The sequence below is a fragment of the Pinus tabuliformis genome, chromosome 2_1 (assembly GCF_031772625.1).
Source record: "Pinus tabuliformis cultivar Carrire ecotype Pingquan chromosome 2_1, CPIR1, whole genome shotgun sequence".
In the NCBI taxonomy this organism is placed as follows: Eukaryota; Viridiplantae; Streptophyta; class Pinopsida; order Pinales; family Pinaceae; genus Pinus; species Pinus tabuliformis.
The window spans coordinates 931,837,716-931,852,750 of record NC_142299.1 but is presented as its reverse complement, the minus strand read 5'-3'; the positions used below and the strand labels follow the sequence as shown (position 1 = coordinate 931,852,750).

At 31.7% G+C, this 15,035-nt stretch overlaps 1 protein-coding gene across 1 annotated transcript; it reads left to right on the top strand.

Moving 5' to 3' along the window:
• Nucleotides 1-9,976: 9,976 nt before the first annotated feature.
• On the top strand, nucleotides 9,977-13,324 carry LOC149203703 (uncharacterized). Its single transcript, XM_089400234.1, has 4 exons — nucleotides 9,977-10,601; nucleotides 12,032-12,144; nucleotides 12,238-12,359; nucleotides 12,852-13,324. The coding sequence occupies exons 1-4, from the start codon at nucleotides 10,253-10,255 to the stop codon at nucleotides 13,018-13,020; spliced, it is 753 nt and encodes a 250-aa protein (XP_089256360.1). The 5' UTR covers nucleotides 9,977-10,252; the 3' UTR covers nucleotides 13,021-13,324.
• The last annotated feature ends 1,711 nt before the right edge of the window (nucleotides 13,325-15,035 follow it).

The following is a 15,035-nucleotide window of genomic DNA, read 5'->3' as shown; positions in this document are numbered from 1 at the left end:
TGTTACAAACCTTTTCACAACGTCTCTTTTGAAAATGAAGTTTTCCAAACCTAGATCTATGATGGGAGTTCAAGAAGTTTTCATTTGGGGGGGATATGCTCTAATGCCTCCTTCCTTCTCCTATTGTGTCACCTTTGTAAATCCTTCAATATTATCACAAGTTGTTCTTAAGGAGGAATATTAGGATATTAGGTACATAGAAATTATTTAAGATCAACATGGTCTAATATCTATTTAGGTAAAATTATGATTCTTTAGTGTGTTTCTTTATTATGCATTAAATCTAGTGATGTAAATTAACAACTACAATATGTTCTAGACATAAAGCGATACGATGGCTCATATTCTCCTAGATACTAACAACTATATTCATACATTGCCTACACCCAGTTGGTCCATTATCTCTATTTAAATAGCATGGAAATTTGTTTGCTAAGATCGATTGTGAGAAGTTTTTATGTACAATATTTTTCTTTTGCATTAATATATTTCCTCAAGTGGTTGTGTTGAATGGGGCCATGGACTATTTCCCTCTTTGAGGGATTTAACCACATAATACAATGGTGTACTAATATTTGATCTAGGTATATAAGAAGTTTCTTAAAGTGTTCATCCTTTGTGGAAATTCCATGATTTATTGAACATAAACTAGATGGGTCCAAAGCCAATATTTTCAAGTAGGTAGCTAAAGTTGGCAAGAAGCACTTCAAAAGTACTTTAAAGGATCCAAAATTAGCTAATATTGGTGAAATTATGGAAATTATTAGGTTATTCTCTAGGTTTATCAATAATGAAATGAATAAATATTTGGAAGTAGAGGTATCTAAGGAGAATACAATAACTATTTTAAGTTCCTTCAAAAAAGAAATAACTCCTAGGCTCAATGGCTGATAATAAAATTGTTTAAAATGGCTTATTTTGATTTGTTGATAAATGATCTATAAAGAATGATAAAGGAGTCTAGAACCTCAAAAAGGGTGTTGTTAGATATCATATGTACTTCCACATCCCTTATCTCGAAGGGATAGAATCCATATGAAGAGTGTAGACCTATTTCTTTGTACAATTTGGTTTATAAATTGATTTCCAAAATCAATGCATACATGCTAAAAGAGATATTTTCTAAGGTAATTTTTGAAAATAAATTCAGGTTTCTCTTTAATAGGCAGATCCATGATGTTGTTGGAATATCCCAAGTTCAAGGTATGCATATAGTGAAAACATTAAAGCTCCTTATTGTAGTGATGAAACTGGATCTTGCTAAGGCATATAAAATAATGAGTTGGCCCTTCCTTAAACTAGTATTGATTCAGTTAGTCATGAATTTGCAAATAGTAGAATGGATAATGGGATTCCTTTCATCAACTTCCTTTACAATCCTAATTAATGGTTCACCTACTAGTTTCTTCAATGTTGATAGAAATCTACATCATGGATGCCCACTTTCTCACTTTCTTTTATTGTTAGTGGTTGAAGGATTAAGCATGCTAATTGAGGATGAAAGGAGAAGATGAATAGTGAAAAGACTAATTGTTTTTGACTTCATGATCATTTCCCATATACTTTTTGTTAATGATATCACAATCGTTGGTCAATATATTTTAGGGAGTTAAATAACATAAATGAGATTACGAGCATTTATTGTGAAGCTACAAGTATGGAAATAAATATGTGGAAATCCATAGTGTTGTTCAATGTTGTGGCTAAGGAAGGAAAAAAACATTTTTTGAATCTTTCGTTGAATAAATCTAAATCAAAGAATAAAGTACTTTATTTTTAAACCTAATGATAATAGTTATGACCATTAGACTTGGATGTGTATAAATATTGGAACTAAAATCTCCTAATGGTGTAATAGATGTTTGTCTAAGAAAGGGATATTAGTCTTGGTAAATGTAGTGCTACAAACTATCCCAATGTTTGGATATCCATTAGTCAAATCCCTAAAGACATTCTATCTAAGGAAAAAAATGTTTTAGTTTCCTTTTTATTGAAATAGGGAATTCCTTTAGTAAAATGGACCAAAGTGGTAAACTTGAAAGAGGCTAGAGCTTGGGATCTAAAAAACATTAATCCTTTTCATTTTAGCTCTTGTTGTTAAAAGTATATAGAGATTAATATACGATGAATGTCTATAGGGAAATTTATGAAATACAAATGCTTGAGAAAGATGTTTATAGTAGATCGGTTCAAACAATAAAGAAATAACTAAGCTAAAGATTATATTGTGTGGAAATCCCTTGCAAAATATTTCCCTTTTAGTTAGTAACTGGAAAACATGGAATAAAAATATGAGAATAGAGGAAGACTCTTGGATTGGTTGCAAAGGAAATTCAAACCATTGGAGGATCTAAAAAGAGACCTCCATCTCTTAAGAATTTACTCTAGAAGATGCAACTTCAAATGATGGAAAAATTGTTTGAGCTTAAGGATGGAAGTTGGCAAGGATTTGGACTTGCAACGAGAAAAAGATAAGGAATGGAATGATTTTGTTTGAAGCCTAAAGTATAGTTCCATAAAACCATTTTATCAAAAATACCTTAATTAAGTGGTCCAAAAATTATGGGGAGAAATGTCATAGCTATCTTAAATTATTGTGATTTTTCCTCATAAATTTTTGCTTTGGATATTTCAAGTGAGGCATATTATCTTGGGGAAGATATGTTTTGAATGGACGAATTTTACATGGATTGACAAAGTGACTCCAGATGAATAGCATTATTTTATTATAAGTATTCTCTTCCATTTTTCTATAATTATTTAATTGGGGCTTATCAGGTGCCATATTAAAAATTGCAACATCTCTTATGAACTCTATTTTCTTCATATGAAAAATTTGTCATCAAGTATCCATAAAGGAAACTAGATTTGTCTTCCTTAAACTTAAGTCTCTTGGTTTAGAGAGTCACTAAGGTTGTATCGAGAAGTTATCCTTCTCCCTTTTTATTCTCTATCCAAGGCCTTTAGTTATTTACCTAATCCTTATTTCAATCCATATGTCTAGAATTTCATTGATAAGTCAAGGCACTAGTCCCTCATGCTCCATCACTTTATACTTTCATAAAATCGTTAAAATTCAAAATAGTATGTGTTTGGAATATATTGGATATTCTCCAAGCCTATCTAGAGACACCAATTTATTGACCTCACTACTTCATTCCACCCAAAGCCATACTTTATTGAAGATTTAAAGGTCACGGTATTTATATAGCAAGGTCCTTAGAGGGTATTTATCCCGATAAATCCTTGGGTTATATAATCTCTAAAACCAACCTAGGAAGGATCCCTTGTAGGGATAACATCCACCCACAAAATAATAGGGGATATTTCTACTAAGGTCACAATGATGGTGGATCCCATTGTTGCAGGGGATTTAATGTGGTTTAGCATGAGGGTGTTATATTTTGTGGTAACATTCATATCTTAGGAATTCATTCTCTAGAAGGTGAAACTTCAAATGATGGAAAATTTGTTTGGTCTCAAAAATTGAAGTTGGAAAATGATTTGGACTTGTAAAGGGAAAAATCTAAGGAATTGAATCATATGTCTAAAGCCTAAATTATGGTGTCATAAAACGTTTTAATCATGATACTTTAATTAAATGGTCCAAAAGTTAGGGTAAAAGTTAAGATTGAAGAAGGTTTTATGGAAGGTTTGAGAGATTGCAAATGACAAATGGTAAAAATAAATGGGATTAGATCACATTGTTAGAATATTTTCATTCTTGGATAGTAGAAAATATGTGAAGTTCCCAATTCTTTACCTTGCTTTGTGATTTTGGTTATCTACTTATTTCGAAACAAAATGACTTTGCAAGGTTTAGTGCTAGGCCTAGATCATGCATCCCATAAAATTAGGTGCACCTACATCAGAAACTAGTCTTATCCAAAAGATAATACAACCATAGTTTTAAAGAAACCTAAAATCAAATTTGACCAAACATGGGGATTGCTTAATGGATCTAAATAATGGGGATTAGGTTCATCTCATGCTAGTGTTGTTTTGTTTCTAAACCAATGCACCATTTTAAGTGAAATTTAACAACATGGCCAGGCACAAACAATTAAGTGTAACTTTTTGCAATGTGGCTCCTTTCGAAGACAATAGCAAATAAGGGTGCAAAATGCTTACAACTATTTGGAGACATGAAACATGTGGTTGATTGGGCTAACAAGAAGTAAAAAGATAACAATGTGTTACTTGAGCCTCTCATGAATCAGATCATGGAGGTAAAAATATGAAAATATTTAGTTTGTTCATGTATTTATAAAGTTTAATAATGTCACAAATTAATTTTCAAAAGAAGATCTATTTTTGGATGAACTGGTGTTTTACCAACAAGAGTTTGGGGAAGGGACACAAGTTTCAACTATTGGAAGTGCTATATTCTAAAGTGGAGTTTCAATCCCCTAGTTTTCTATTTATGTACTAATTTGTTGTTATTGTAACTTTGTGTTGCAACATTTGGATTGAATGTTAAAGGAAAATGTACCTTTTGTAAAAATTGCCTTCAAAAAGCTTTAGAATGCTGCATATAAATAGTCATATTATCAACATAAAATCAGTTATAAAACAATTCTAAAAATTATTATTATTTGAGCCTAAAATACATAATATATATTCAAATTTCTCTTTTAGAATATCAAATAAAAAAAAATATATCTCGGTAAAAACATCACAAAAAACAAACAAACACCTCATATAGAATTTCAAAACAAATAAACACCTCCTCTAGAATTTCATCCAGGTGAGCACTTATTCCCAAAAATGAAATTGAAGAAGAAAGAATCATTAAAATTGGGAAATTGACTTTTTAAACCGTGTAAATCTCATATAAACTTCCATCAGTTGCTAATATTATAGCACATAATGATTTCCATGTATCATTGTTATACAATATATACACGATCCTAAACATGTATTTGATAAGACTTTAATTTACATGGAAGAAGATGTAAAGTTCTGAATTGAATTGTTGTACATCCTCAACATGAAAGTGACTAAGTTAAGGAATCAAGCAATTGGACATGTTAAGGTCCAATGGAGTCACTGCAAATAGGATGAGATGATTTGTCAACATGAAGGTGGCCAAGGTAAAAAATCAAGTAATTGAATATGTCAACGTGTTCAATAGAGACATTACATATAGAGTGAGGTGATCTCGGAGCTAAAAGAGACCATGGTGGAGAAATATCCCAAGCAAAATTCAAATTCGATTTTTTTGCTAAAGTTAGAGCTAATAACTTATTTGGCCCATGTGATATAGATAGTATGCTATGTAATTAATTTGTATATATATATACAAATTAAGTGTTAATTTATATGTGATTTGTATTAAAAATACTCAGATTATATATTTTTTACTATTAATATGTATCAAAATAATTGTGATAAGAAGTGTATTTTATAGTTTAGTTTAAGGCCGAAGTGTGATTTTTCTATGTTAAAGTAGAGTTCACACGTATCTTTTTACATTGGCAATAATAAAAAACAAAAATGAAAAAAATATGTGTGATAGGTAGAAGATATCGTAAAAATATTTCTTACTCAACAGTAAATAAAATATTTTGATATTTATATGAGGTAACGGTTTTGTATTAGCTTTAGAGAAATAAAGTAATTAAAAGTAAAAAATCTTATATATAATTTTTATATTTTTTTTAATTACTTCAAAACACTTAACTAAATTATTTGATTATTCTATGAATTAATTTATTTCAAGATCAGTTTCATATATATGTATAGACGGAGTAAAAAAATATGTTAATGTTCATCATAGTAAAATATTTCAATGCCCCAAAAAAAAGTAAATGAAAGTAAAATTAAAAATTAAAAAATTGTAATAAAATTAATAAAAAGAAGATGTATAATTCATTCAATTCTTAATATAAATTTAACACGCTGAATTTAAAAAATACTACCAATAATAAAAAGATTCAATGTGGATTATAGGTAAATTATTTCAATGTCCATATATATATATATATATATATATATATATGGAGTTAAATATATAAAATAATTAAAAGAAATAAAATCATATAGTGTGTGGGTGGTTAAATATATAAAACAATTGAAAAAAAATAAAATCTTATGTTTAAAAAATTTCAAGTAGTCTCACTATTCTAGGTTTTGATCCCTTTTCAAGTATATATATTTTTATCAATTTTGTATGAAATCAGGCAAAGATATGTTCGAATAACAAGTTTAAGCTAAGTCATCTACACAACCCAAGTGAACAAGTGGATTTTTAAGATATTGAATCTAACTATGTATTTAACAATACAATTTAAACCATGGAAAATCATATTTATATATAAATAAATCTATTTTATCAAATGGAAAATAAGACTAAATCTCTTGAGCTACAAACATTTTTCAAATTTCACACTCTAAAAAAAATTAATTTAAACCACATAAAATTAATACCATATAAAAATTTATAGCAGTGGGCACTTACTAAATTCGTGATTAAGATGAATCTTGTAAATAATATAATGCATAAATATTGTTTATATGCGTGTCTAAATTTTGTGGTGTCAACTTCGTGTGCAGTATAATGCATAAATATTGTTTATATGTTTGTGTAAATATTGTGGTGTCAATTTCGTGTGCACTTTTTATTGAGAAGACTCATACATATTTTCTTAGGTGTCAACTCATGTGGAATTTGTAGTTATAACGCGCACATTATATATTTCTAAATAAATAGTATGATGTGCAAAATTTCTAATAGGAGTGAAAGGCAAAGATTCTATCAACAAATAATTAATAACTTTAATTAATTAGTTTAATTTTATTTTTTTTTCTTTTTCTTAGAATTGGATTAGGCTGGGATATAAAGCTATGATGTCTTCACGAGGTTATATGAATATGAAAATAGTTTCCTAGGGGCAAGTGGGACTGGTGATGTGATGTGACCAAGGGTTAAAGTGTAAAGAAAAAGAATGGCTAACATATCGGACCAGTATGGCCACAGAGATTATGGCCTTGAACTTTACTACCTTTGCCATTATTTTTTGGATTTGTGGAAACGGAAATGTTATTACTTTTTAAATTCAAACCCATTGATATAATATCAATTTTTTATGAATAGTTTTCGAGTCTTAATTGTTTTGCATATGGATGCTTCACAGTATATTTAAAATATATAACAATGAGGAGCGTATTAATATTGATTGGTTTATCTTTTAATTATAATATATTGATATTATTTATATTATATAATTAAAAATATATAAACATATATTTAATTTTAAAATATAAATATAAGTAAGGAGTTTTGGATAAATAGTGATTGGTGTTTAGTTAAAATATTTTTTAATATAAAATCATTTGTTCAATTTTTATTTTGATTAAAATAATATATTAAATATAATAAAGATATAAATCAAACTTATATATATATATATAAACATAATTTTTTATTATAAAAAAACCATCACCAAACAAAAAAATGTGATGGACCTAAATTTTATATCTAAAATATAGAGAAATGGTGGTTTACATATCACATTTAAAATGTTTTGACCTAAATTTTATATCTAAAATATAGAGAAATCGTGGTTTACATATCACATTTAAAATGTTTTTAAAATTATAAATATCTTTAGCATATTTTTTAGGATATATTATAATAAAAAACTAAAAATTTCAAAAAAAAATATTATTCTATATTTTGTTTAAGAATTGTTGTGAGTATAATTTGTTTTCTCATTTATCAATGGTTCAATTTCAATAGATACTTTTAGGTGGTTGTGATAAAACTTAAAAAATTAGTTCCAATAGGCTCCCACCACATAAAATCTAAACACACCATAAATTATTAATATATTTAATTTACAAAATATTGCATATATTTTTAATATTATAATGAAATTCCATAAAAACTCATTTATATATATATGTTGCGTTATTGAAAATAGGTAACCGACGAAATAGTGACATCGACCCGCGCCCATTGCGGGGGTTAAAGTGTCCCGACGACTCGCCGGCCACTGTTGCAGAGGGTTGAAGTGTCGCGGCGCCCACCATTGCAGGGTCCAGCTACGGACTTTAAAAAGGAAAACGAAAGGATGGTGGAAATTCCGTGTAACCATTTCTAATTTATCGTATGCACCTGTCGGCGTGCGATGCGATGAGAAGAGAAGGGGTTGAGAATTCCATGGTCAACCTGAACAGTTCCCCCGATCATAGAATTTGCAAAAGCGGTGGCGTTCACGTCGGGTCTCAAATTTTCAAGAAAAAGCAAAACAGACCCCAAGTTACGCACGAATTGAATTTCACCAGTATTTTGGCTTTAGTTCATCCGCTTGAAAAAATACACGACGCCTTCCTTACTGCCCAAAAATATGAAAACCTAACCAGTCAGCCCTTCAGTAAATTTTCATATAGTCTGAATTCCAGAAGTCTGAGGGCACAGTAGAGTTAGAATTTAGATTGATTGCTTATTCTTTATATCTCTAGTTTATCTATTAGACTTTTTGGAGGTAGATTTATTCTTTATATCTCTAGTTTATCTGTTAGACTTTTTGGAGGTAGATTTTTTCTGGTTTTGGACTTTTTGGATCTTGTTAGACTTTTGGTAGGTTTTTCAGGTCTAGAGTTTAATTTGTCAAAAAATTTCAAGGATCTGTTGGAATCATATTTTGAATTGTGAACTTCTTACAATCTGAGTGCTCCGAATTTTTTAGGGTGCTAAATTTATATATACAATCAAAACCTAATTTAAACAACAAAAATAAAAATTTAACCAATTAATTTTTCCAAAATTCTAATCAAAAACTTTAAAATATCTAATAATTACTAAAACCCTTCTAAATATTTTTTACAATAATATCTATCAAATTTCAAAAACCTGTTACCATGAAAAATAAATGGCATTTAAGTTGGTTTAAGACCTATACAGTGTAATCTATACAAATTATGAAAAATCCAAATAAACCTAAAACACTAAAATTTGTCAGAATACTCTACCCTATATCAAACTCCGGGTAGCCTAGCTGAAGAAGAAGAATTAAAATTTCACTATTCAGTCAATGGATTTGTGCGGATGGCCTAAAGCGTTTAGAATAGACTAGAGACATGGTGTTACGTCAAGGGAGTTGTGGTAAAAATTTACTATTCTAAAGCGCTAGTGTGATTTAGTTATTATAATGCGTTTTTTAATGTATTTTAAAAAAATAGATGGTATGGATAAATATCGGTTGTTTAAGTTGATTGTGATAGAACAGTTAAAGTTTAAGAAGAAAATTTGGAAAAAGCAGAATGATAAGTGGATGGAAAAATGGGTAATCAATTGGAGGGACTGTCTTACTTCTAAAGTGGAAATAAAATTGGGTACTTGAAAAATTCAAGATTGCCATATGGGAAAAACAAGTTGGCCGTAAAAAAAATGATATATGTTAATAATTTCAACCCAATATGGTCACATAATGAAAAGACCTATTTGAGTCCCGCAATAAGAGTAAAGGCTAAGATTTTAATAGCACAGTGAAGGACCCGATCCCATCTATCTTAAATGTGAAATAGGTAGATAGGTATTTCCCACCTAAAAATAGGAAGAAAGAACTTGTGTTTCTGTGAGGAGGGATTGGTTGAAACTGAATGGCACTTCATCATGGAGTGTCCTTTGTAGTCAGTTAAAAAGCTACTTGAAAGTGGACAATCTATGTGAGTTATTTATGAAAAAAAAGCTTCACAAAACGGTAAATTTTTTTATCATGATTCAGCACCAAAAAAAAGTGTTATGGAAAGAAACATTGTATAATATTTTGTTAATTAAATAGTGATTTTCACATTATCCTGGAATCGCGGATAAACTAGCAAACAAAAAAATGAATATGTGCACATAGAAAATAGTAAGAGTCATAACATGTATAGGAATGCCAACATGAGATGGTGAAAAGACCAGAAGGTGTTGCCATGACGTGGGGCCTTGTGGGTTTGCCTTCCTTTTCCTCGTGGGAATCTGGGTATCCTAGCAAGGTAGTCATTGGGCGCCCCACTTCCTTTTATGGTCCCAAAACCGCACCAAACTGCTATTCAATTCTGCACAATCTCAACTGATTATGTTCCTGTTAGCGCCCCAAAATCAGCCTGATAAGCCAGGTCCGATCCCAATCCCGATCAGCTCTGGACTTTGCCAAACGTGAACTAGCTATGAATCTCTAGTTGGGCTTCAGGTCTGAGAATGATATATATAGAAGAAAAGGACTGTTATAAGGACTGGTAGCTGACAAGGATTTGAATAATGGGAGGCCGAAGGCTGGCAGGATTTTGCTTGAACAGAATTGCAACGCATGCCAGGACTCCCAGCGAAGCGAAACCCATTGCAGAGGGGCCTCGCAGCACCATTGCTGATAATCATATCGCAGACACAAAAGCTACGCTGCAGCAGGATGACCATCATGCCTACAATGAGGCGACGAATTGGGACAAATTTGATGAAAATTCTGCGAGCAGGAAGATAATGGTGGTGGTGGATTCCAGCCCTGAAGCCAAGCGTGCTCTGCTGTGGGCTCTCTCCCATACTGTGCAGGGGCAGGATACTCTGGTTCTTCTGCATGTCATTCGTCTTTCCAGGCCCTCCAAGCCTCCTGGTCTGTCAATCTCATCCTATGTTTTCCTAAATACAATATACAACGTTTTTTCACTAGATAAGTCCTTCATAATCAATCAGGAATTTCTGCTCAGTTTTCCAATTTTTCTATAAGTTTTGTATGTGTTTGGAAATTCATGGTCATGGTATTTAAGTAGACCATTTTTCTGTGATAATGCTTGTGAAACTTGGATGTTCACAGGTTTGTTTTCTCTCCAATCAGACCCAACAGCACAAGGGTAGAAAACATGGGATGGCTGATGTTTTGAGTTAAAAATTCATCTTAAGAGAGCTAAGTCTTGTTTAGGAGTTACAGGTAGCAGTGTCCCAAACGCGACTTACTGACGAAGTTTGAAAAATAGGTTTTATCGAGTACAAGAAATCTTGATCCCAATTTTTTCAATAACTATTCAATTGATCATCAAGTTATAACTGAATCACATTTTAATGAAGCCCTCCTGGTTCCAGAAGCCCATGGAAGCAAATTTAGCAAGTGCAGCAATCCAAAGTCGTTGGATGGTATCAGGTTGTGGCCCTGCAGGGCTGGATTGCTTGTTTTCTGCAGTGGAAACAGGTCTTACAGCCTGAATTTATGTAACATTGGAATAAGCTGTAAGACATAGCATCTATACTTTTCTCCATTCTAAATTCAGGGAAAATTTTTAAAACGGTAGTCAAATTTTTACCATAAAACATGTTTGAAAATCAAAATTAGATGTTAAAAAGAGCATAAATATATTCCCAGTCATCAAAAACTAAAACTCTGAAGTTTCTGGATTAGATCATTTCAGCAAATAAATTAACCATTACAGCTGAATTAAAGTCCAAAATAACTTTCTTAAAAAACGTTTTCCAGAAAGGGCTGAAATACTGTGCGTTATCCTAGACCAACAAATATAGTTGTAAAAGCCAATCAGTCACAGCAGTGGGCTTTCTGAGTTGTCTATCTATGTACAAATTGGTAAAGGGTCCCTTCTATGTCCAAATTGAATGAGGCCTCAACAGTTAGGAATTTCTAGCCTGTCAGGTATTTGTCAGTTTGCTGTTGTACTTCTACCAGGACATTGCATTAATGTTTTACAAAAGGTTTTGCAGTGGGGTTGGTAGTATTGCACTGTTTTGGTTTTTGTCCTCTTTGCATTTACATCTCAAAATGTCTATAGATGAAGGTATTTTCAAAAAGGATTTCCAATAAATATATTATAATGGTGTTACAATATACACAATATATTGTGTCACATGGTAAGTTATTCAAGTTAGAGGTGGCAAACTTTAGTTGAATCATTTGCAGACTTTCTATAATGGTGTTACAATATGGACAACATGTTCTGTCAAATGGAAAGTTACTCAAGTTGAAAGTGCCAAAGTTTAGTTGAGAAATTTGCAAACTTTTTTAACAGTATGTGTAATCCAAGTTTCCATGCGCTGCAGGGAGCGTTTCTCCTCGTCTCAAAGATCCACGGGAATCAGAAAACCAGATTGCTCAAACAGATTATGAGGTTCCCAACAAACTGAAAATGCTCTCCAAGACAAAAAGACCAGAGGTATGTTAAAATAGTTGACACCCATTCATTCATAGACAGAAAGATAGATGGATGTATTGCATCTGGCAAATACTCACTTTGAAGAAATGACAGGTAGAGGTGGAGGTACTGGTGGTGGAGGGGAAGGAGAAAGGTCCAACAATAGTCTCTCAGGCCAAAAAGCAGGGAGCATCTCTTCTCATTCTGGGGCAGCGAAAGCCATCACTTCTATGGAGGTATGTTGTAACTACCTTAGTCAAAACATTTGCATCACAAAAGTTTGAACAATGACTACAGTAATTCTGAGACTATTCACATATTAGATTATCCAACAATCAAGAGGATATATATCAATGGCGACCCTATATCCAACCCTATAGCAAAGTTAATGCGGCCTGACATGGTCGCTCGATACCCAGATATAACACGCGCGCGGTGATGACTAGGGAAAAAAAACGGCGTGTTATATCGGGCTATCGAGCGACCATGTCAGACCGCATTAACTTTGCTATAGGGTTGGAAATAGCATTTCCCTATATCAATTTGGTGTCTGGTTTAGCAATATAAATATCATATATCAATTTGGTTTTTGGTTTGGTAATGACTTTAAAATTAAATTATTATTACCATTAACTAAGATTAATCTGCTTCTTTTCCATGTTCAATAAATTACTTTAATTTATCAAATTGTACTGAGCAATCATATATATTTCCCTCTGGCCATGCAGATTACTGATTACATGGGCAGGAAACAAGAGAGCTGATGGAGCTGGAATGGTGGAATACTGTATCCAAAATGCCCACTGCCTCACACTGGCTGTGAGAAGGAAAAACAGAAGAACTGGTGGTTATCTCATCACTAGCAGACGCCAGAAGAACTTCTGGCTACTGGCCTGACACCAAATTCCCCACAATTTCTGTTACTGTTAACTGTTACTGAGCGTAGGGTATGGTCAGTGATTTGGATTTTGTGTTTCTCTTTGTATTTTTAACCTTTGAGATAATCTCATGTGTGTGTACATATAGGCTGTGATTATTTCTATGGGGAGAGCATATAATTATTCAGAGAATCTAATGCAGTGGGGGACTGATGAGTGTGTTTGATCCCTTTGACCACTGCTCCTGGACAGGATACTCATGTCTTGCCATGAAAATTTTATATATACATAGAAATTGAAGATGCTTTTAACACCAATGCCTCGCCAGAATCTTATGATGCCTGCCTCTTTTTCATCTAAAATTATTACAACCTTTTAATTATTATGTTCTTTAAAAATTATGGACACCTTTGGGCTAGAATTATTGTAACTTTTTATGTTTTTTTTAAAGATGAACCTTCTTATTATTAAAATCATGTTTAAAAATATAAACCTGATCATGATGTTGCCTATTAAAATCATATTTTAGAATTATTGCAATATTTTATTTGTTTGGTTAAAAAACTCATCATGATGTTAGTTACAATACCTTTTTCCCTATGCGTCGGTGGCACTCTCTTTCAGCTCTGTAATTTTTTTTTCTTCCCTCGGGAATCGAGTGTCACTGGCCATCGCCACCTCTCTCAAGCTTTGTTTGGGCCGACCTTTATTCTTTATTTCAATATCTTTCATCTCGGTGTACTGCATCTCTACCTCAGTGTCACAATCATTCATCCACTTTAAATGGGTGGTATTCTTTCGGACAGCTATTTTATATTATTTCTGGAGTATTTAAATGGGGGAGTGGTTTAATGGTTAATCCAAAAGAATATATTCTAGTTTATGAATATATTCTAGTTTATTTTATAGTTATGTCCTGAATTATTTTAGTATTTTTAGTTTTTTACTAATTAAAAAAATATTATATTTTAATTAAAAAAATATTATATTTTATATTTATGAGGTATAGATTATTTGGTTTATTAAAGTTTAGTTTTATTTAGGTTTAAATCAAATGGGAAGAGGTTGAAGATAGGAGCCCACTAAGGGTAGTCTAGACTTGATTGAGTCTAGTATAATTTTGGTGACAACATTTAGTTGTTAAGCAAATAATTTTTTCATCCAATATGTGGCCTAACCCACGTAAACATAGCCTAGCATAAGAAAAATTTAAAAGAGAAAATGAAACAAAAAACAAATATGATGTAACTTGCATGGTGTGGTTAGAAATCATCTAATAGCATATTTTATGTAACTTATAAGCTTCCAATCCTTATCATGGAATATTTTAAATATACAATTAACTAATCAAAATTAGATGAGTCATTTACACCTTTGAGCATTGACCTTTCAACATACAAAGATCGCAGTAGCTTGAAATGAAAATTAACAAATTATAATGCCTTTATATGATAAACAAAGTAAATTTATTGATAAAGAATTAAGTGGAAGATTTAGAGATTTGTATAATAGATTCATTTATGAGCCCTAGTTTTGAAAAAACGTAGACATAATATGAGTAGTAAGGTGTTTTTGTTATGTGCTAAGTTTTTGTTGGTGTTTATTGTGCAAAACAAATTATCCACCCTATCCCTAGAAGATTTGGTGATTCCTTATCATGAGATTAATGCTTATTCCTCATTATACTTGACTCCTCATATGCAATCACCACCTGAATTTTGGTGTGTCAATTAATTGACCAATCTCAACACCATATCCACATGGTGACAACTTCAACTCATAAATCAATAAGTGCTTGACTATGCCACATGCATCATATGCTAGAACTTAACAAGTCAACACAACCAACTGGTTCGGTTACTAAATGTAACCAAGTTCATGCACATCCTAAGTGACCTAATTACAAGAAGAATCCCAAAATCACCTTGCATATGTGCATCTTCATCCAATATGCATAAGAACAAACTTAAGGATCACCTCTTTTGATCATATAGTCCTTCCTTCTCTTATTTAAATGTTATAATGTCTCGGGGA

What these genes read in the sequence shown, in the direction of transcription:
- LOC149203703 (XM_089400234.1), top strand. Translation starts at nt 10,253, where the DNA reads ATGGGAGGCCGAAGGCTGGCAGGATTTTGCTTGAACAGAATTGCAACG. An exon ending in CCAAGACAAAAAGACCAGAG is followed by an intron (nt 12,145 to 12,237) that starts GTATGTTAAAAT and finishes AAGAAATGACAG; the next exon opens with GTAGAGGTGGAGGTACTGGT. An exon ending in AAGCCATCACTTCTATGGAG is followed by an intron (nt 12,360 to 12,851) that starts GTATGTTGTAAC and finishes CTGGCCATGCAG; the next exon opens with ATTACTGATTACATGGGCAG.